Consider the following 24,261-nt stretch of genomic DNA (forward strand, 5'->3'; position numbering starts at 1 on the left):
TGTTCAATAATTTAAAATAGGTGAGAGGGTGGAATTGTGAATTGTACTCTGATGGGAGTGGGGGTGGTGTCATTGCTCTGGATTCTGACACTGAGGGAAACAACCAGGTCATAGTGTCACACAGCGTGGAAACAGGCCCTTCAGTCCAACCTGGCCACGCCAACAAACTGTCTGACCCACACTTGCCTCACCTGCCTCTCTGTTAGACCCATAGCCCTTTGAACCCATCCTGTGGGTTAGCACAGTTGGCCATTGACCCCGAAGACGATGATTCAATGTCCAGGAGGGTTCTAGAATGTCCAACACTTTTAGACGGGGTTGTTGAATGCAGGGAGCTCCAGCAATATGTGGAGTGGTGGGGGGAGGGCAGGTGAGGTTATATTTCCAGCAAACAGGTTAGATCACTATTATTCAAAATTTGGCATGTGCCAAATAATGCAGGTTGAAAATAAAGATGTTGATTTATTTATTTTTGTTTCTTTGCAAATTCTGTGAGTGAATTTTTTTTGGGGAGGGGCAGAAATTTGTTAATTCTGTAAGGGCGAATTTTCATAACCTGTATGGCCGTAACAAGGGAGTGCCTCCCTCTCTCCCTTCCTCTACCTTTCTGGATGTGTTGTACCGCCAGTTCTATGAGCATGGTGTCTGCTAGGGAAGACTCCTGCTGGATGCTAGGGAGCGATGTAGATTGTCAGGTGAGAGAGCTCGACAACTAAACAAGCATGATGGAGCTTATTACGCTGAGAACCTGGAGTTTTTGGATAAGGAACCTTTTGGAGAAATTTGGTGAAGTGTTATAAATTGTGTGGATTTTAGTGGGGTAAATTAGGCAAAAATCGTTCTTACAATAGTAAACCAAAAGGAAAAATGTGGCAAATTTGTGAATGGACTTCAGGTTGTTGTCTGAATTGTGTGTAAACCAGGAGTCTGCAGATGCTGGAGAACGTGAACAACACACAAAATAATCAGAGGAGTTCAGCAGGCTAGGCAGCAGCCATGGAAAGCAACAGGCAGTCGGTGTTTCAGACCTGAGCCCTTCCTCCGGGAAACACAAATGAATTGTTCAGTAACCACAGTGGAGTGAAACACAAAAGTCTGCAAACGCTGCACTTGGAGTAAAAACACACCAAAACGCTGGAGGAACTCAGCCGGTCTTTCGGTGCCCATAGGAGACAAAGATATATCACTGATGTTTCAGGCCTGAGCCCTTCTTCGAGGAATAAGATGAATGAGCAAAAAAAAACAGGAAATCTCCGAATGCAGACAGTGCCGGCTGGGGGAGGAATCCGGACCAACAAAAGGCGTTAATTGGATATGGAATAGGAATCAATGTAGTGAAGTTAACGCCTTTTGTTGGTCCAGATTCTGCCCCCAGCCGGCACTGTCTGTATTCTGAGATTTCCTGCTACTGGCTCATTCACCTTATTCTTTGAAGAAGGCCTGAAATGTCAGCGATATATCTTTGTCTCCTATGGACACTGAAATACCAACTGAGTTTCTCCAACATTTCAGTGTGTTTTTATAATATCTGCAGTGGAGTGTAACAATAACTGCGTGAACTACTTTGGAGCTGTGATCTGTTGTTGGGGGCATAGTGGATACAGTAAAGATGCACAAAACTTTTCTGTATTTGATTGGTATCATCGTTCCTTTCTTTCCATTCTCACAAATTGGTTAAATTGGGCTCAAATAATTATTGAGGATCTTTACCGTCCATCAGACAGAATCTTTGACCCACTACCATCAGGAAGGAGGTACAGGAGCATCAAAATCAGGACTGCCAGGCTGGGAAATAGCTTCTTCCTGCAGGCTCTGAGATTGCTGAAAAGAGTTCTGTGACATTGGGTCTCTTGTAAATGATACAAAAGTAAGTTATTCCAGAATATTTACAAGTATTTAATTTGATTTAGACACACAGCACGGTAACAGGCCACCCACGAGTCCGTGCTGCCCAATTGCATCCTATTGACCTACAACATCTAGTACGTTTTGAAGGATGGGAGGAAACTGGAGGAAACCCACGCAGACATGGGAAGAAATGTACTGACTACTTACAGACAGTGTGGGATTTGAACCTCAGTCCTAATCACTGGCACTGCAACAGCGTTGCGCTAATCGCTACGTCAACCTTGCCACCTAATTTTTTTATATTATGAATGTATATGTGTGATTATTATGTGGTGTGTGTGTGTGCGTGCACACTGTGGTCTGGAGAAACGCTGTTCTGTCTGATGTAGGGATATGGACAGTTACTGATGTGCAGCTCTGCTGGTTTTACACTTGCAGCTGTTCAGCTATTGATGGTGCTCTGTAAATAACGGCAGATTGGTATCTTCAGAAAGCAGATAAGGTTCAGTCACCATGGTAACCCAGATTATGTATGGTACATGTTATACAAATTGACTTTTACAGCATTGCATAGAATCCAGTCTAATATGCTGTAAGTTTCTCTGTGTGGTATGTTTGCTTGCTCACTACAACATTACCTTGTAAGTGAGAATTCAATCGTCTCCCTCATGGTGCAATGGTTTAGGGACCCCAGCCATCCAAAGTAGCATGTTGGTCGCAATGGCTGCTCAGAATTTTTTGGTTTATGTCAATGCTGTTACAATGGCTGCTCAAATCAATTTCAAAGTGGAGAGTTTTGATGGATTGCTGACTTGTACCTTGAAGAATGGTTTTCTGGACTCTGGAGATGGGTCACAAGGGCTCCCTTTCCCAAATGCTGTGAAGCTTCTTGAATATTTTAGAAGGTGCAAATTAAGGGTGTATTTTCCCCCCCCACATACCTGGAATGTGCCTCTTAGAGAGTCGTGAAGTGATCTACCTGACACAGATCCTCTGATCTTTCAGGTGCTATGTTTCTGTCGCTAAGTGAAACTTGATGTAAGAGTCTGTGCTGATGCAGATAGAAAATGATATGAAGGCTGTGGAAACTAATTGGAATTTGTGATGGACAACAATCTCCTACTGGACATCCCTGGCAGGTTTACAGTTGGGTGTGATGGCCTATTCTTGTGGGCAGGAACATGGTGAAATGACATTGCAACAAGAATGTTTCCACAGTGGCAAGATGGCGTGGAGGGCAGACGTGCGATCCCACCCTTTCTCAACCAGTTTTTTAAGAACACGTCTTTAAAGTTTATAGAAGTGATTAAAAGTTGTATTTTTATTTTTGGGAACATTAGTGGGTCATAATGGCGACTAATGTTAAAAAAAGAAAGTTCAATTACAGAAGAAATGACCTTTTAAAAGTGCTGAAGAATTGAGGCCTACCTGTTCAACTGAAGTCACGGAATTGTCGTTTGGAACCTCCAAAGCACAGAGAACTCCTGCCAGGCTGAGTATTACACTGGCGCCGATCTTGTCTCCACAAGATGGCTCCGGAATGATGACAAGCTTGGCCAGAGTTGATTCACGCATTCGCGATGTCGGGTGCGCGGGCGACCTGGCTGAGAGATGAGCCCTTGAGCCCGGGCTGCCATCGGGTCGACCGGGGACGAGCAGAATGGCGTCGGAAGCCACCTCTGCGCAATCCCTGGCCTTGCTGGGCATGCACAGTGCTTTAAGGGTCCGTGAGCTACTGAACCGTGTGTGGGTCGTTGGGTGTGCAGACCCGCAGCCGCACCGGGAAGGGACCGACAACACTTACCTTTAATGAGCAGTTCATGGGAACTATTGGAGGTGGAGTCTCGAGAAGGTAGGCCTCAAAATGTGGAACTGGAATCTGGAATGGAGTCTGTTTGCACAGTCTTGGAAGGGATTGCCTATCAAATGGACAATATGTTTAAACAAATGACTCAAGGATTTCTGAATATGACAACTAAAATATCGAATATGTCTGAAGATATATCTACAGTTAAGAGGGATGTCAGTAAATGTATTAAATCAGTGGATACAGTGCAAGAAAATTAAAAACAATTGAAATAGCTTTTTCTGAATGTGAAATTCAAGTTGAACGTAACAAGGAAAAAATGGAGAAAGGAGAAGATTTATTTGTGGATTGAGGAATCCAGAAGAAAGACTTACTGAAAAAAAATTGATTCATTGGTGTAGAGCTCGTTGATCCAAACCAAGGCTTTTATTAGCAAAAGACAGAAACTCTTCACAGGTGGCCGACCAGTCCGGAATGATCCGACCTGGCTAGGGACACAACCCTTTAAGGCCCAGACAGTAGGCGTGGCTAAGCTCTCAGCCAATCGCTGTAAGCACAGTCATTACACTCTAGATACTGTAACTATATACATTGGTGATAGGTCTGTACTATCACAATTGGAAAATCAAAATTGGAGAAATGATGTGAAAATTGTGGGTCTTCCAGAGACATTGAAGGGTCAGATCCAATAAAATTGTTCAAGAATTGGTTTCCTGAGGTGTTGAGCAAAGTTTTTTTTTTAGAAGGTTTAGTATTGGAGAGGGCACATAGAGTGTTACGAAAGAAACCGTAACTGGGACAACCGCCACGAGCGCTCTTAGTTCGGTGCCTGATTCATCAGGACAGAGAAATTATATTACGGTTGGTGGTACAGAAGGCATGACAAAGTCAATCTCCAATGATGGTCCAAAATAACAGTGTATTTTTTTATGCAGATCTGAGTCAGGAAATTATTGGGCAACGACGGGAATTTAATTTGGCTAAAGAAGTACTGTGGCGGAAGGGTTATAAATTTGCTTTTCGATATCTTGCTGTACTAAAAGTCTTTTGTGGCAACTTTCAATCTCAATTTTTCGAGAATGATCACGATGCATTAGTTTTTGTTAATTCATTACCGGATTTACGAGGACATGGAAAAGTTTCGCCACCGTCGCCTAAAAAGAGGGCAAATGGAAATGGGCAGAATGGGAAAAATGGAAAAAAAGAAGTTTTAACACAGTCTTATTGATGTTAAAGATCCGGAACAATAATTGGGAATGGAGTCATTGGGTTGAATATATTTACAGTACTGGATTGTATTGATGTGAATGATGTATTTCTGGCTGGGGGGGTAGATAGCACTGAAATCTTTGATAGTCATCTGCCACTAGTGGGGTTTATCACACCCAGTTTTTTTAGGGCGTTACTACCTTTGGGTAGTTTTTTTGGGATAATTAATTTTTTTATACTTTAAAAAAAATATTTAGTGGAGGGAGAGTGGTTTTAAGTTACTATAAGGGGAGTGATATTTTCTAGTAAGTGATTATATTGTTAGTTTATAAGGATGTCTAATTTGAAATGTGCAACTTTTAATGTTAAGAGGTTAAATAATCCGATTAAGCGAAAGCGCGTTTTGGCTTATATCCAGAAAATTAAAATTGATATTGCCTTTTTACAAGAAACACATTTGACTGAAAAAGAACATTTGAAATTAAAGAGAGATTGGGTTGGACATGTGTTTTTTTTTGTTGCTTTATTTAATTTTAAGGCAATGGGTGTAGCAATTTTAATTCATAAGAATTTGCCTTTTGAATTGCAAACTATGGAAGGGAATGCTGGAAGTGTTTTAAGGGTGAATTGTAAAGTTTTTACTGTATCTTGTACTTTGCTTAATGTTCATGCACCTAATGTGGACGATGAGTGTTTTATTTCGGATGCTTTTTTGTTATTAAATCAAGCTAATGAAAATATTTTAGTTGGGAGAGATTTTAATTGTGTCTTGGATCCTTTGCTGGATAGATCCCCAAAAAGTATAAAGAAATCAAAGATGGTGATACAAATTGGGGCCTTGATGCAGGATTTAAATTTGGTAGATATTTGGAGAAGGGTTAATCCATCACCTACGGCTCCTAGAACGCTTCCACCAGCGTTGTCTCCGCTCCATCCTCAACATTCATTGGAGCGACTTCATCCCTAACATCGAAGTACTCAAGATGGCAGAGGCCGACAGCATCGAATCCATGCTGCTGAAGATCCAATTGCGCTGGGTAGGTCACGTCTGCAGAATGGAGGACCATCGCCTTCCCAAGATCGTGTTATATGGCGAGCTCTCCACTGGCCACCGTGACAGAGGTGCACCAAAGAAGAGGTACAAGGACTGCCTAAAGAAATCTCTTGGTGCCTGCCACATTGACCACCGCCAGTGGGCTGATATTGCCTCAAACTGTGCATCTTGGCGCCTCACAGTTTGGCAGGCAGCAACCTCCTTTGAAGAAGTCCGCAGAGCCCACCTCACTGACAAAAGACAAAGGAGGAAAAACCCCAACCAACCAATTTTCCCTTGCAACCGCTGCAACCGTGTCTGCCTGTCCCGCATTGGACTTGTCAGCCACAAACGAGCCTACAGCTGACGTGGACATTACTCCTCCATAAATCTTCATCCGCGAAGCCAAGCCAAAGAAAGAAGAATCCTACAGAGAAGGATTTTTCTTTTAGCTCGTCTCGACATGATTCATTTTCTAGAATAGTTTTTTTTTAGTGTCGGCACATTTACAAGGAAGGGTACTACAGGCGGAATGTAAAAGCAGGGTTATATCAGATCATTATTTTTTTCTTGCGTAAGTTCAGAAGTGGTACATTCATCTTAGATGGAGAATTAACACAATGTTGTTGAAAAAAAACCATAGTTTGTTACCTTTGTTAAAGAACAGATTACTTTTTTTGTCTGAGAATGCTAATTCAGTAGAAAGTAGTTTTGTGTTATGGGATGAGTTAAAAGCTTAATTAAGAGGACAGATTATTAGGTATACCACTAAAGTTAAGAAGCAGTATATGGCAGAAAGTTTGGAATTAGAAAAGCAAATTGATGAATTGGAGAAGGAATTTCAGAAGGAAGTGACAGAAGATTAAAAAAAAATGTGGCTTGGGCTAAACTGAAATTGCATTATAATACGTTGCAGACTTATCAATTTGAACATTTAATTAATCGATCTAAGCAGCATTACTATGAGGTACGCATGGCAGCTAAAAATGGAACAGGTTTCACGGACTATTAATGCTGTAAAAAAAAAAATTCAATAGTTACCTATAAACCTCAGGAAATTAATGACCAGTTTTATTCATTTTATAAAAAATTATATACTTCTGAGGGGGAAACAGGATAGTGGTTCTATTGATTCTTATTTATCTAAGTTAACGTTACCAGCATTAGAAAAGGAGGAAGCTCCATTTACAGAATTAGAGATTAAGGTGGCTATGTTGGAGATGCCCAATGGGAAGTAACCAGGTGTCAATGGGTTTTCGGTAGAATTTTATAGAACTTTTAATGAAGATTTATCTTCAGTGTTTGAGGAGGTATTACAGAAGTGACTGAACAGCATGAGTTACCAGAATCTTGCTCCAGTGCTTTAATTACTGTAATCCTGAAAAAAGATAGAGACCTGTTGAAAGTGTCTTCGTATAGACCTATTTCTTTACTGAATGTCGATCATAGCAAAAATGTTAGCAAATCAACTTGCCAAGTATTTACCTAAATTGATGCATGTTGATCAAACAGGTTTTATTAAAAATAGAAATGCTTCTGATAATATTCTTCGATTGATTAGTTTGGTCAATGCATACCAACAGCAGCCCAACCATCCATTGGTGGTTGCGCTTGATGTGGAAAAAGCCTTTGATAGGGTCAAATGGGATTTTTTAATTTAAAGTATTGGAGAAGTTTAAATTTGACCCTTTTTTTATTGGTTGGGTTAAAGCTTTATATATGAACCCAATTTCTAGGGTGGTGACAAGTGGTCAAGTCTCATCACCGTTTAAATTGACGCGTTCAACTTGACAAGGCTGTCCATTGTCACCAGCCCTGTTTGCATTGGCTCTTGAACCATTAGCTCAAACAATTAGATAGAATGAACAGATAAGAGGGATGAGAGTTATGGATGAAGAGTATAAGATTAAATATTGATATATTTAACAAAGCCAGAACAATCATTGCCACATTTGGGGGAATGTTTATTACAATATAGAACATTATCTGGATATAAAGTTAATTGGGACAAGAGTGAAATTTTGCCAGTTGGAGAAGGAGATTATTCAGAGTATAAAAATATTATAAAGCTGAAGTGGTCTGATAAAATTTAATATTTAGGAATAATTGTAAATACTGAGTATCAATCTTTATACAAGTTAAATTATGTTCCTTTATTAAAAAAGATTAAAACAGATTTAATTAAGTGGAAAGATCTTCCGTTAACTTTAATTGGGCGAGTTAATTGTATTAAGATGAATATTTTTCCTTGTATTCAATATTTATTTCAATCAATATTGTGTTCTCTTTCAAAGGGTTTTTTTCTGGATTTAAATAAAGTCACGAGAGAATTTTTATGGAAAGGTAAATTACCGTGGGTAGCATTATATAAACTTATTTGGAAGTATGCGATAGGTGGGCTTCAACTACGCCATTTTCAAAATTATTATGAAGTAGCTTAGTTGAAATTTATTAGTAGACTGATGGATTTGGACCAACTCCCGAGTTGGGCTAAAGTTGAGATGGTTTGTATTTCTGAAGTTGAGGTGTATCAATTAATATTTTGATGGAATCTAAATTTGTTGAGGGAATATAACATGCCGATATTAAAACATCTATTAGGCTATGGACGAAAAAAAAGATTTTAGGATCAAAAGGTAAATTGTCAATTTTAACTCCACTATATATCAATCAGCTTATTTCTTTTTCAATGTTTAATAGTCATTTAAAGAGCTGGGATTCTAGGGTATAAAAACGTTACAGGATTGTTTTGTAGAAGGACAGTTTATTTTGTTTAATCAATTGAAAGAGTGTTTTGATATTGCAGAAAATTCTTTATTTGTTTATTATCAACTTCGATCTTTGGTGAAAAATATGTATGGTAGAGAGATGATTTTATCTGTATTGACAGAATTTGAGTCTTTGATTCCTTCTATACCAAAGGGGTTATATCTGTTTTGTACCAAATATTACAAGACAATATGGATAAACCGGAATGGGAGAAGTCTAAGCTTAAATGGGAAAATGATTTAGCCTTTGTTTTTCCTGAAAACTACAGGGCAGATATGTGTCATGGTAGTGTTACTAAATTGATGAATGTGCGGTATGGAATGGTTCATTATAACTTTTTACATCAGTTTTATTTAACCCCAGAGAAATGGAAAAAAATATAGTTTTAGTAATTTGGATTCTTGTTTTAGATGTGTATGTACTGGAACTTTTTTACATGCTGTTTGGTCTTGTGTACATGTACAACCATTCTGGGAAGAAATTAAGTTAATTTTGGAAAAATTATATAACTTAATGTTACCATTAGATCCATCTATTTTTTTAATGGGTTATATGATTTCTTTAAGGGGATTAGGATTAGATAAATTTCAAATTGTATTTGTATATTTAAGATTGTCTGTAGCTCGAAAATGTGTAGCAAGTACATGGAAAGATAATATAGTGATTAATATAATGCGATGGCAGAATGAAATGAAAGCTTGTATTGTTATGGAAAAAATTACATATAATCTACATGATAATTATCTTTTTTGTTAATAATTGGTCACCATATTTGGAATATATGCATTTAGATATATTTTGATTTATTATATATTCTTAGTTTCTTTCTGTTTACATATTTTTGGCTCTCCTTAAGAGAGCTGGCTGATGGGGTGGGAGAGTGGATGGGGATTTAATTTTTTAAATTATTTTTTTTCTTTCTGTTTTTAAAATTTTTTAAAAATATATATATTCATATAAAATTTTCTTTATGGAATGTATTCTGTATTACTACTAATGATCCTTCAAATAAATAAAGAATGTTACCACAGTGGCCTTCTTGCTGAGAGTTAAAGAAACATTGCCATTTCAGTTGGAATATTGGGCAATGGGATGCAGTAATTGTATCATGAAAGCAGCACACATGAAATACTCACTGCTTGAAGATTGTGTGATATTTAGCGTAGCATTGTGCCACATTCTGGATGGTTGCTCTTGCTTTGCAAGTGGGTTGCCCTGTTATTACTGACACTGACTGCTCTCAAAGTTCTGTCAGATGCCTTCAGAGTAGATGGTACTCGTGCACTTGGGGTGTCTGTTTAAACTTTTATAAAATTCTCCATCTTTTCTCTGCATTGGTTTCTACCAAGGATTATTTTCAGTCACAAATTCTGAGAGACAACACTGAGATAAATTAGTGTGTGTTGGTTTGGCTGAATGTATTTACTTGACATTACTAAGTAAACATAATTAAGTCGATGGGACTAGGCAGAATAATAGCTTGGCATGGACTAGATGGGCTCAAGGGCTTGTTTCCGTGCTGTAGTGTTCAATGGTTTTATTACATCCAGGGCAACACTACCATTAGGCCAACTAGGCAGCCGCCTAGGGCATAGACCTCAGAGGGGTGCTGTCAAGGTGGCTCAATGTCTATTGTAGGGGCCAAATGTGCAAAAGTCTACTTCCCCTATTGGTCGGTGTCCTGGGATCTTTTGGCTGAGTGCAGCCATTTTTATTCTTGTGCACATGCCTGAGTGCCGGCTGGCGCATGCCCAGTAGGTTGGCATTCTGGGTCAATTGGCGCATGACTGGTGGGTCCGCGTTGGGTAGTTTGGTTGGCGCAAATTCGGAGGCTCCACTGAACCACCCCAGGCACCGGGGAACAACCGGCGTTGAAGCCACAAAGTAAGCAAGCTTCAGAATAACTTTCCCCTGAATTACATTTGCACAAGTTCCCTGTGTTCCTGAACTAAAATAATCGAACAGGAAAAATGGGTTTTATTTCTGTTTGGTATTTTTGCTAGTACAACAATTGCAGAAGCAACAATCGATAATAATCAGTGTTTTGGGATGCGTATTAAAAATACACCGGGAAAATATCCCACTCTTAGATGTGCAAAAAGGCAAGCATTAAGCTTTGGAGATTAGAACCTGAGGTTTTCAGTCTTCACTTCGTTGGAATTGTGCGCAGGGGTATACGTTTAGCTTCTGTGAAACAATTCTCAAAGCTCAAATATAAAAACTTAGGTTCGCTCAACAATGTTGCAACTAAGACTGGATGGCTTGGAAACTACGGTCTATCAATTGAACATGCCCAGGTATCAGCATGGGATCTGATTGAATTGGTGACTAAATTTGCAAAGGAAAACGCTCACAAAATGAGATTTTGATGTGCCCAAAATTGAAACTTCTATGAGACTTAAATTTTAACAACACTATTCACAAGATTATTACTTCTGACAAGGAGGTTAAGTTTTTAACCCTGTTGGTCTATTTTTTGTTTGTTTCTCTGCCTGACTATAAGCAAAATAAGCAAAATATTGTCCTCATATGACTGGTTGGTTACACCAAGTAGCGTTAAAAAGTATATAGACTTAAAGGGGTGTGAACTAAAAGGTTTGAATGTTGTGTTGCCCTTGGCGGAGGTATGCATTCCACCGAGTGCCCTTTAGTTCAAATTGATTTGTGTGCCAAAATATTTTCTTTTGTATTTGAGAAAGATAATTATGATGTATTCTTACAATTTAAAATAAATTTAGCAGTTTCAAATGTTGTGCTTTTCATTTTTTTTCTACAAAACACCTACTTTTGAAAATCCAAATTTTTTGGGGGGGTTGCAAGTTGTTGGCCTTGCCTAGGGTGCAAAATGGTCTGGCACTGGCCCTGGCAACATCTAATTCTGAACAGGTTCGATCATGTATCAACAAAATCATCTAACGAATGAGAATAAAACAATTATGTTCTCTCATTGATAAAATGGGTTGGCAAAGTGGCTGCACATATTCAGCAACGTCCGAGGTGGTGTGGAGAACCCTGCCAGCATGCTTCCTTCACCCTACTCCTACCTGCTGCTGCTCCCCTGCAGGCTTAGTCCATTTACAAAATGCATTATATCTTCTCTTCCGTGAATTGATTTCCGTACTTTGTTGATTTATTACTCTACATTGTAAGCCTACAAAATGTGTGTAATTTATGCCTGTAATTTATGCCTGTTGCTATTTATAGCTGTGATTTAATCATTGAGAGCAAGGCCGAGAATGCTGGTAAATTATCGTACTCTCGCCAAGCTTAAATTGCTCTCCCTGATACCAGCATATCCTTTTACTAAGTAGAGCTCCCTCTTTGTCAACTCAAGTGTTTCTCCTTCTCTGAAGAAGCATTGGAATATGGAGTGAGGAGGATTTTCCAGATTGCTGAGCTGTTGTACTTGGACAAAAAATATCACTTGTAATATAAGTAACCAGTGTCCCAGAGCGGTGGGACAAAATTGTGGCAGTGTTTAACTATGAATGCAATGTGATGACTTCTAATTTATTTAAATACTTGGATTATAATTAGCTGGGATTGGATGGAGTGTGTGAAAGAGCAAATATGATTACCAGAATGACGTGCACCATGGAGCAGGTTTGTAGGTAGAGCAGGAGTATTAGTTTTTAATTACTCCAATCCAATAAATAACTGGTTCAGGCATGTCCCCATTGTATTGCCATAAACCTTTACAGTTTTCTGCTTTGTCTCTCTCTCCTTCCAAGTTGTTTAAATCCAAACCCAGAAAAGAAGCAGCCTTTCTTCATTAGATCACAGAAACTGGTTTTTGAATCTCTTCGTCTACATGGAACCTAGTCTGACCTTGCCTCGTCTCGCCCACGTGTGCTTCAAGACTCAATGATACGAGGATGGACTGCAATGACCCTGTTGGATGGTGCAACTAAGGAAGAACCAGGCCTGGGATTGATATCTTGCCATCATGAATAAAAATGTCAAACATTTCTCTTGTGGGACAAACTTTCTAATTAAGAGCAGGAATAGGATGATGAAACTCTGACATCTATTATCATTTTTTTCTCCAGAGTCCAAGCCTGATCTGATTATAACCTCAGCTCTGCAATGCCATGTAACCTTTTGCCACCACCCTCAGCAATCCATTCCAGGCACACCATTCTGAGAAAAAAAAACCTACCTCTCTCTCCTTTCCTCCACTTGGCTTAAACAGATGTCCTATGGTATTTTGCTATAGTCACCTCAAGAAAAAGCTGCTGACTAAGCCCCTCATAATCTATTGCACCCCTTTTAAGTCTCCTTTTATCCAAAGGGAAGAGCCTCAGCTCTGTTAATCTTGCTCCATAAGATTCTCCAATCCAGACAAGGTCCTGGCGAATTTACTCTACATTCTACATCCTCTCCAAAGCATTAGTAACTTTGGGGTGAGACGACTGGAACTGAAAGCCTCTGTCCTCTGTTCTTGAATGCATAATAAAATTGTTGGTATTCCTGATTACTGTTATTCATGCATATTACGGTTTTGGGGATTGTATTATGGGATACTTTAGGCAACCCTAACTAATCACAGAACACCGATGGCATAGGGATTAATTAAGGTGGAATGTGAGTTTAAGGGGGCAGTTTGAAAACCACTGCAGATGCTACATAGCTGGCTGAGGTTTTCCAGTCCAGCACATTTGTGTGTTGAATTTGGAATGTGCTGACTGTGTGGGGGTTGGAGATGGGTACACTCAGAACGTCCAAGTATATTGATGAGTCAATGCACAGAAGTCTATGGGCCAAGTGAATGGCTTTAGTATAGATGGTCATTTGATGTTTGATATTGGCAGAGGGGCCAGTTCCATGCTGCATGACTTTCTCTGTGGAAAACATTTGAGGAATGAAGTTGGGTACATTTAAATTTTAAGTCAAATTTAGGCACACAGCACGGTAACAGGCCATTTGGCCCACAAGATCGTGCTGCCCAATTTACACCCCTGTTCCGTTTCAAATGGTGGGAGGAAACTGAAACCCCGGGGAAAACCCACACAGACATGGGGAGAAGGTAGAAAATCCTTACAGTGAGCATGAGATTCGAACCCCAGTCTTGACTGCTGGAGCTGTAAAGGCGATGCACTAACCACTATGCCAACCATGCTGCCTCAATAAGATATCAGCATTTTCCTGTTTGCTGCAATTGCTACGGCACACACCTACACTTGATCTTAGCCAAAAGGCCGAGAAGTGATGCTATGACACACACCTTCTTGCTTCATGGAGTGTATGTTTAAGAGGAAGGTTAGATTTTATGACCAGACCCTGCCCTGAACACATCCTTCCACTTTCACACACTGACACGTGTTTGTGTGATCGCATTTGTCCCTTTCGCATTTGGAAATACACAGTTGGAACAAATCCAAACAACAAATTTTGCGCACAAAATTTTGACGTGATTTCTAGTTCCCAGGGAGCATTCCTGCTGCAATGAGCTAATGCCCTAAGGAATAATTATCAGAGGAATAATGATCCCACAGGACATGATTTTCTTTGGGAAATCATATTACCTACCATATTTTCAAAGGGCTGGATAAAGTGGGTGTGGAGAGTCTGGGACCAGAGGGATCAGCCTCAGAATTAAAGGACGTCTCTTTAGAATGAAGAGGAGGAGAATTTTCTTCAACCAGAGGATGGGGAATGTGTGGAATTCATTGCCACATATGGCTGTGGAGGCCAAGTCATTGGGCAGATTGAAAGTGAAGGATGACGGATTCTTGACCATAAGGGATTCAAAGAATTTGGGGAGAAGGCAGGAGAATGGGATTGGGAGGAAAACTACCTCAGTCCTTATTCGAATGGCAAAGCAGATGTGATGGGCCGAATGGCTTAATTCAGTTCCTGTGTCTTCTGACCAAAGGACTACAAGCTTGCACTTCGTGTCTAATGGTGCATTGAATGGCATGGGATGAATGCCCTCAGTGATATCTAATAAGCAGCTTCACATCATTGTTTTGCAGGTTCCAAGTGGCCTCCCATGTGAGACTTTTTCCACAAGCTGTGATGCAGTGTCTCTCCGCTGAAATTGGTCTCTGGTAGAGAGATGACCTAGTGGTGGAGTGAGGAGGATGTCTCAGAAAAGAGTATGTCCACGCCTTGTGGACTATCTGGTCATCATCGGCGCCAGGTAATGACCCCTGTGATGTTTCTGTTAGGGGGCTGGGGTTCTGGCGTTTGGATTCTGACTGTTGATTCTTGATTGGGGTTTTTTTTTGAATACTTTATTTTAAAATTTTAATATACAATACAAATAAATCTCCCATTCCCTCCTCTCCCATCCCCCAAATCCCACCCTCCTCCCATCCCCCAAAGATATATAAAAATCTCAGAGTAGGAAAGAAGAAGCCAGAGATTTAAGCCATCAAACACATTTTTACACTGAATCACTATGTATCAAAGCAACACCACAACGAGTATCAGGGAACTCCACATTTTAACCTCATATAAATCCAAATTAGGGCTCCACATTTTAGAAAAAAAATCTCATAAATTATATTTTATTCTTTCCAATGGAATACATGACCTCAATTCTGTATGCCATTTCTGCAATCCCACATTAATCTCATCTTTCCAAATAATAGCTATGCATTTTCTTGCTACAGCCATTGCCAATCTTACAAACCCAACTTGATACTTAGTCAACCTCAAAATTAAACTCAGCATTTTAACATTACCTAACAAAAATAATGTTGGATCCATAGGTAATTGAATTTTTAAAACATTCTCTAAAAGTTAATAAGTCGTATCCAAAAAACCTTGTCTTTATCACATAACCAAATCGAATGTAAAAAAAAAGAGCCTGCCTCTTTAAAACATCAAAAACATAAATCTGAAGATATTAAATTATATTTCTTTAATTTCTGAGGAGTTGAGTATAATGGATGTAAACAATTGTAATGAACTAGCTGTAAACAATTGTAATGAGCTAACCTATATCCAACATTAGTAATCTTAGTCATACTGTCCTGACATATAGATCTCCAATCATCTTGCTCGATTACAATGCCCAAATCTTTTTCCCATTGTAATCTTGATTTATAAATATCTAATTCAGGCATCTTATTTTGCAATAACTTGTATATTTCAGAAATAATTTTTTTTTCTTGCCACCTTCCGTAAGCAAGATTTCAAAATTTGACTGCCTTGGTAACCTTAAAGTATGTCCAAAGTTATCCAATAATAAAGCTTTAACTTGATAATAATCAAAAAGATTATTATTTGGAATTTCATATTTCTCTGGTCACAAGCTGCTGTTCTGCCTCATGTAATGCTTGCTCAGTGACAAACTCTGAGAGCACCATCACAGGGCCTTGGAATTAGGCCAAAGATAAAATATGAAAATCTGTAGACACCGTGACTAAAGTAAAAACACAATGCTTAAAAAACTCAACAGGTCAATGCTGAGTTTCTCCAGCATTGTGTTTTTACTTGGAATTAGGCAAGCCCATCAAGTCCACCCAACCAGTGAAAACAATGCTGGAGAAACTCAACATGTCAAACAGTGTCCTTTATATAGCAAAGATACATTACCAACATTTTGGGCTTGAGCCTCTTTATCAAGGTAATAGGTGGAGAAGGGAAGGAGGACATAGCAGCAAGCAGGGGGAGGAGGAGTGGCTAAGCACAGCCTCGCGAGTACAACAACATCCCTTTAAAACAGAGATGGAGGAATTTCTTTACTCGGAAGGTTATAAATCTATGGAATACGTTATTGCAGATGGCTCTGAAGGTATTAGGGATAGCTATAGTGGAGGTAGATAGGCTCTTAATTCAGAAGAGAATCAGTGGTTACAGAGAGAAGGCAAGAGAATGGGGTTGAAAAGGATAGACAATTTGGGAGTAAAACATGAAGGTCTGCAGACATGTTTGAAGTCGAAACACAATGGAGAAACTCAGCAGGTCAAACAGTGTCCTTTATATAGCAAAGGTAAAGATACACAATGAACATTTCAGGCTTGAGCCCTTCATCAAGGTATGGAAAAATGTTGGCAGGTGCCTGAAGTGAAGTGATCTCCCAGTCTGTGTCCAGTCTCTCCGATCTAGAGAAGGTCACAAAGGCTGGGTGCATTCTGGGAGATTGCTTCACTGAGCACCTTCGCTTTGTCCGCACCAGCGACAGGGATCTCCCAGTGGCCAACCATACTCACATGTTTGTCCATGGCCTCATGTTCTATCCCATCAAGACTACCCGTAAATTGGAAGAATGATGCCTGATTTTCCGTCTGGGTACTCTCCATCCGATTGGCATTGCAGGTTTGAGATGTGGCGTGATCCCTCTGGATGTTGAAGACTGACTGCTCCAGGGGCGGTGGCTCATGCTGTCCTATTTTGTGTTTGTAGGCAGCCCAGCAGTGATAGTATTGCTCAGACCCCTGAGCTGCTGCGTCGCTACCCGCTGGAGGATCACCATGACTTTCCCCTGCCGCCAGATGTGGTCTTCTTCTGTCAGCCCGAAGGGTGCCTCAGCTTGCGCCAGAAGCGCACCAGCCTGCGTGATGACACCTCGTTCGTCTTCACCCTGACAGACAAGGACAGTGGTGTGGTGCGCTATGGGATCTGCGTCAACTTTTATCGCTCCTTCCAGAAGCGAGGCCGGGACAGGCCAGACCGGGGTTCACATCATCCAAAGGGTAGCAGCTTGGAGACGACAGATGACCACAGTAACTCTGACAGTGGCTCATCCCTGGCCACATGCAGTGCTGATTCCACCCCTGACATCAACCGATCTCCCCGAGCGAAGCGCCATCTAAAGAGTGTGATTCGGTCACGGAACAGTACTCTAACTTCGCTCTGCATGCTTAGCCACTACCCATTCTTCTCCACCTTCCGTGAATGTCTTTACACCCTCAAACGACTGGTGGACTGTTGCAGTGAGCGTCTGCTTATTAAGAAGGCCGTAAGTTTGAAAGGCATTCAGAGGTGAGTGTGTGCATTTACCGGTTAGTGGAATTGGCAGTGCAGTATGATTTTATTATTTTGTTGTCATGGAAACAAAGATGTCAGGATAGAGGTATACCTCTTTAAAAGTGGCTTCAAAGGTGGAATAGTTGTCAAGGCTCCGCAGATTTATAATGCACTGGTTTAGGTGGGGTTTTTATATTGCTCTTTATGTAACTGTTCTCCTTCATCTGAGCCAGCTTTGGCCTGGTGGCTTGAAGGTTAAGGAGAAATGTGCATTCAAAAATTAAACAAGAAAGTCTATAAATGCTGGGGTCGAGTGCAATGCACAAACATGCTGGAGAAACTCACAGGTCAGCGAGTAAAGTGTGAACAACATAGGAGGGGAACCCAAGGTCTAGAATGAAATGTTAGCTCTCCTTGGATGTTGTGTGATCTGCTGAGTTTCTCTTGCACATTCGTGCAGAGACCTAGATTGTGATTTATGGAAGGTAAAATTGTTGCTTCTGAAAGTCCACAATCTAGTTTTGAGATGTTCTGAAATTATTCCATCTACAATGGCAGTAGGGACAGTGAAGGATGTATGTGAAGGGAAAGGAAGAGGAACAAAACATTAGAGGAGGGATGTGATGTTGAGGCTTTATAAGGCACTGGTGAGACCTAACTTGGAGCTCTGTGAGCAGTTTTGGGCTTCTCATTTAAGAAAGGATGAGCTGATGTTGGAGAGAGTTCAGAAGAGGTTCACAAGGATGATTCCGGGAATGAAAGGATTATCATTTGTGCAGCATTTCACAGGTGTTGGCCTGTATTCATTGGAATTTAGGAGAATGAGGAGGAAATCTCATTGTAACATTTCGAATGTTGAAAGGCGTGGTCAGAGTAGATGTAGAAAGGTTGTTTCCCATAGTGGGAGAGGCTGGGACAAGGGGGCACAACTTCAGGATTGAAAAGCGTTCGCTTGGAATTGAGAGGCAGAGTAATTTCTTCAGCCAGAGTGTGGTAAATCTGTGGAATTTGTTGTCTTGTGGATGCCAAGTCATTAGGTCTGTTTAAGGTTATGGGGAGAAGGCCAGGCAGTGCGGCTGAGTGGGACAATGGATCAGCTCATTTAATGGCAGGGCAGACTCGATGGGGTGATTAGCCTATTTCTGCTCCTATTTTGCACAAGGAATATAGTTAATGGTTATGCTTTCCAGTGGAGTCCTGGACAGACACAAAAATAATAGGGAAGTTGGTGAGGAGAAATCGGATTGTCTCTGTTTTGTGGCTTTTTCTTCCCCTTTCCCCATATGGGTTATGATTTTTCTCTCCCAACCTCTAGGAAGGGTGTATAATTTCTCTTTGCTACCTGGTCTCTGCAGATCATTTTTTACATCCCATTTTTTGGCAATTTTGAAGGGTTCCAAGGTGAAACACAATCCCCCTTCCTCTTTCCACGTTCCGATGGCTCCATTCTCTCTGGGCTATTCTGGTTTACTCTCCTTCCTTTCTCTCCCCACCCCTGCCCCCTCCCCCACCACTCCCCTACTCACAACATTTTACTGTGCAATAGCAGGCAAAACTACTGTCATGCATCTCCTCCCTTATCACTGCCCAGGAACTCAAGCACATCTTCTACATGAATTGGTTTAGTTGTGCTATTTCTGACATTGTATGCTATTTCTATGCCTGTATAAAGAAGAGGCCCACTTTATGGAACCTCTCTGTTCAGTTTGCAAGCGTGACCCTGAGCTTCCAGCTGCCTTTCCCTTTAATTCTCCCATTCTGATCTTTGGCCTTTTAACACTGTCCCAACAGACTTCAACAAAAGCCTTCAGGGCCAGCACTCTGTTGTCCTTGTGGACACTAGAACTCTACATTATTCAATGTTTCCTGATGATCAGCGTTTACAGTTTGGTCTTTTATTTTCAGGTTTCAATTCTTCCTTCCACATCTGTTTATTAATTTCAGATGATATTTCTGCTTTATGACCCCATGGATTGTCACTTCTTGTCCTTTAACACTTGTGCCTGTCATCCAATCATATCCCTTTCTTCCTCTATTTTGAAATTTAAAAATATAATGCAGCATGGTAGAATGCCCCTGGCTGCTCCAATTAACCTACCAATCCCATATGTTTTGGACGGTGGGAAGTGGCAATAACCAATACCAGAGGACATTTGTTTAAGGTGAATGGAATGGATATCAGTGGTAAGTTTTTCCACACACAGTAGTGGGTGCCGTGAATGAATTTGCCAGGGTGGAGGCTGGTAAAATGAGGACATTCAACATGCTTGGATGTAAGAAAAATAGAGGGTTATAGGTGTGAGGGAGGGAAGGATTACATTGTGGTGGACTAGGTTTACATAGAACGGCACAACATTGTGGGCTGAAGGGCCTGCACTGTGCTGTATTGTTCAATATTCTGTGTAATGCCAAGGATCCAGCACCACAAACAAGATAGCAGGTGCCAATCCCTGAAGAGCACCGTTGAGGTTTTTTGTTTGTTGACGTCCATCAGGTTTATTGCAGCTCTGAAGTAGAGGTACTTGAGGAACATCTATAGACCAGTGCAGTGTGAGACTCTGGGGATCACTCTTGCCTTAATGAGCGTAGATGCTGGCAATAGCATCAAGTGTGCATAAAACAAGGAGCCTCCTTGTGAAAGCAGTAGCAGGTTATTTTTGAACTTAATCCGTGCTTAACAGACAGTCCTGGGGTTCTGCCACATCCAGATGGTAATCTGCTAAACAGCAAATGGGAGGAAGAGTCTCCAAGAAGATGTCCATCATCACCCACCCATGTGCAAAATCTTGAATCAAAGCATCTTCAACAGAAAGTCCAAAGTCATCTCGGTTTCCTCCCGAGAACCCCAGAAATGCCAAAAGCAGTGTCATTGGGACAACCGGACCTCAATGAACTGAGAAAATGTGTATTGGAGTAGCAAACTCTGACAAGCGCGAGGTGTTGCTTTGTAGGTATGATAGAAGGCGATCTCCCGGGTGAACTGGAAATTCCTGATGAGAATGGAAGCAACAAAGGTGCACAGCAGCTGTGGCAGGAGCTAAATGACATAATTTGCTGCAAAACTAGGAAACAGCAAAGCTTAACCCCTGGGTGAACTCAATGCCTTCTATGTCTGATTTGACCACCCAGAACAAGAAGGAACTATTGCACACTCCTATGTCTCTGATAATCCTCCACTGTCAGTATCCAAAGATGATATGCGGGCAGCCTTCAGGAGAGTGAATCCAAGGAAAGCATCTGAAATGGACGACAAGATACCTTCAACCTCTCATTCCAATAGGGTGTAGTTCCCACCTGTTTCAAACAGGCTTAAATTGCACTGATGCCCAAGAGGTGTGTAGTAACCCACCAAAATGTGGCACTTACATCCACAATGAAGAGTTTTGGGAAGCTGGTGTTGAATCTTATCAGCTCTTGACTGAGCAGCAACATGGATCCATTCCAATTTGCCAACTACACCAACAGGTCTATGGCAGATGCCATCTCACTGGCTCGACTCAAAACCCTGCAACACCTGGACAGCAAAGAAGCAGAAATTAGGATACTCTTTATTGACTTTAGCTCGGCATTCAACATCATCCCCTCAAAACTAATCAACAAACTCCAAGACCTGGGTGTCAGTACCCCACTGTGCAGTTGGATTCTGGATTACCTCACCTCCTGACCCCAGTCAGTAAGAATTGGCAAGAACATCTCCACAATGTCCATTCGCACCTGAGTTGCATGCTTAGCCCCCTGCTCTACTTGCTTTACACCTTTGACTGTGTGATTCAGTACAACAACAGTACCGTTTACAAATTTTCTAACGATACCACTGTAGAAGGATTTATAAAAAAGGGGCAATGAGTCAGCATACTGGAGGAAGATTGAAATCTTGGCTGAATGGTGCACTAACAACAACCTTTCAATGTCACTCATTGTCGACTCTACGAGAGGAAAATCAGAGATATACAATTCAGTGATCATTGGGAGTTCAGAGGTGGAGAGGATGAGCAACTAAACTACTAGGGCCACTAACTCGGAGGATCTTTCCTGGACCCATTGTATTAATGTCATCATGAGAAAGCAGCATCTCTACTTTCTCAGGAGTATATGGAGGCTCAGATGTCTCCAGAAACCTGAGCTGACAGGTTGCATCACGGCCTGGTACGGGGATATCAATACTTCTGAGCAGAGGTAGTGAATACAGCCCAACGTTCACGGGCAAAACTCTCCCCACCATGGTGAACATCTCCATGGAACATTGCTGTCAGAGAGCAGCAACAGTTATCAAGGATCAACAGTATCCAGTACATGCTTTGTTCTTGCTGCTGCCATCAGGAAGGAGGCACAGGTGCCGTAGGACTCACACTTTCAGTTTCAAGAATAGTTGCTACTTCTCAACCATTAGATTCCTGAACAACAGACTAATTCAGAGACTCATTTAAGGACTTGTACTTTTAATTTTAATTTAGACATGTACAGAGAGTTGTACAGAGAGGCTGAATAAGCTGGGACATTTCTGCCTGGAGCATTGAAAGTTGAGATATCTTATAGAGATTTAAAAATTCATTAGGGGCATAAATAAAGGAGATGGTCAATTTTTCCAAGAGGCTGGAAGGCACAGGTCATTGAGAAGGGAAAGATTTAAAAGGGACTTGGGAGGCACCTTTTTCACACTGGAATGAGAGGTAGGGAGTAGGAACATTTAAAAGACATTTAGATGGGTGTATGGATAGGAAGGTTTACAGGGATATGTGCCAAGTGCAGGCCAATGGGACTGGGTGGACAATTTGCTTGGCTTCGACAGGTTCAGCTGAAGGGCCTGTTTCTTTGCTGTTCAATTCTGACTTCAAGGTTCACCCAATTTGATTTACTCAACACGACGGCGACATCTGAGAGCAAGAATTAAGTAAAAAAAAGTCTTCAAGACAGGGCTCCAAAACTGTGCCCCAAACCTAGGTATTCCAGTACAGTTCCAATACTGGAATCTCTCCAGTGTTGTGGAAAATTGCCAAGAATTGCTCAAATGAAGCAGGAGAAACCCTAACCAATTAATTGCAGTACACCAAACCTCAGGATCTGCAGGCCTATTAATTACTGGTAAATCATTCCACTCTTGATTATCAGCAAAAAAAAATAATGATAGTACTGTTGTTGATGGCTTCCATCAGTAGCTAGTACGGTGTTTGCCACTGAGGACCACTGAGCTCGTGATTCCTCATTGTTGATTTGCTAAAAGGAGATTACATCAAGGTCAGACCAGATTGATGGTTGAGAGAATAATTGGGTGGAAATGAATCTCCTGAATTTGTCATGCTTTTTGTAAACAGATCGTCCCTGGAGAATTCTATTCATTGTTGGGTGGATGCCAGTGTTATCAATGGGCATCGAGAGTTAATACTCCCAACAGTTGCCATTGTATCTTGCACATATGGTTTAGTATAGGAGACGGAGTATAGGATTTGGGATGTTGTGGTGAAATTGTAACAAGGCATTAGTGAAGCAAAATTTGGAACATTGCGTGAAGTTTTGGTCTCCTAATTCCAGGAGAGATTTCAATAAGATTGAAAAAGTGCAGGGACATGAGGCACTGAGTTACAGGGTTAGGTCTAAACAGGTTAGAGCTTTATTACCTTCTTGATGGTAGTGGGTCAGAGATGCTGTGTGCAAGACGGAAAGCGTCCTCGATTATTCTTTGAGCCCTATTTAAGCAGCTCTCCCAGGGAATGTAGTTAAGAGAGGAAAGGGAAACCCCAGTGATCTTCTCAGCTGTTTTAATAAAAACACAAAAAAGTTGGAGGAACTCAGCAGGTCTTGCAGTGCCCTAGGAGGTAAATATATTTTACTAAAAATAGACTCTATCCACAATAAATGATTTACAAAAGGAAAACCGTTCAAAGTTTCCTCCATGCTTAGTTTTTATCCATACATTTCCATCACTCTATATTGTTACATTCCAGAGGACAGGAGCAGAAATGGGCTGTTCAGCCTTCTCCCTATAAACTTTGATGCCCTGACCTAATCAAAAACTTGGCAATCTCCCCCTTAAGTACACCCAATGAATTGGCCTCCACAACTGTCTGTGGCAACAAATTTTACAGATTTACCACCTTTTGGCTAAAGAAATTCCTCTTTCTCTGTTTTAAGAGGATGCCCTCCAATCTCAAAGTTGTGCCTTCTTGTCCTAGGTTCTCCTCTGTGGGAAACAACCTTCCTGAATCTACTCTGTCTATGCCATTCAACATTCAAAATGTTTCAGTGAAATCACCTCATTCTCCTAAATTCCAATGAGTACCGACCGACCAGGAGCTGTCAAATGCTTCTCATGTGATGACCCTTTCATTCATGGAATCGTTCATGTGAACCTTCTCTGAACTTCCTCCAACACCAGCACATTCTTTCTTAAATGAGGAACTCAAAACTGCTCACAATACTCCAAGTGAGGAATCGGAAACAACGTCGTCTCTTCATTGACAATCTCAATGATGCACCTCAAGGGTGCGTGCTTAGCTCACTGCTACCAGTGGGTTTAGGGCAGACCGACAGTGCCTATTTCACAAAGTGGATGGTTTTCTGGCAGTACTGGACTGTGTGTGTTGCTGGGAACAGCCTGTAAATCAGAGTCTCTGTCCTGCAGCTGCTGGGGATGAACCACGACAAGGACCCTTGCATCCTTCTTCACACATTCTGCAAA

The 24,261-nt window shown here is 41.0% G+C and overlaps 1 protein-coding gene across 6 annotated transcripts in view; it reads left to right on the top strand.

Annotated features, from left to right (window-relative positions):
- Positions 1-24,261, top strand: part of madd (MAP-kinase activating death domain) — a 178,129-nt gene that overhangs the window by 19,874 nt on the left and 133,994 nt on the right. For all 6 annotated transcript variants that reach the window (XM_069894319.1, XM_069894334.1, XM_069894324.1 and 3 more), the window contains exons 2-3: positions 14,642-14,808; positions 17,022-17,600. In XM_069894319.1, the coding sequence (XP_069750420.1) occupies positions 14,750-14,808; positions 17,022-17,600 (638 nt within the window). In that variant the 5' untranslated portion in view covers positions 14,642-14,749. The remainder of the gene's footprint in view (positions 1-14,641; positions 14,809-17,021; positions 17,601-24,261) is intronic.

Source organism: Narcine bancroftii, chromosome 1 (assembly GCF_036971445.1).
Source record: "Narcine bancroftii isolate sNarBan1 chromosome 1, sNarBan1.hap1, whole genome shotgun sequence".
Taxonomy (NCBI): domain Eukaryota; kingdom Metazoa; phylum Chordata; class Chondrichthyes; order Torpediniformes; family Narcinidae; genus Narcine; species Narcine bancroftii.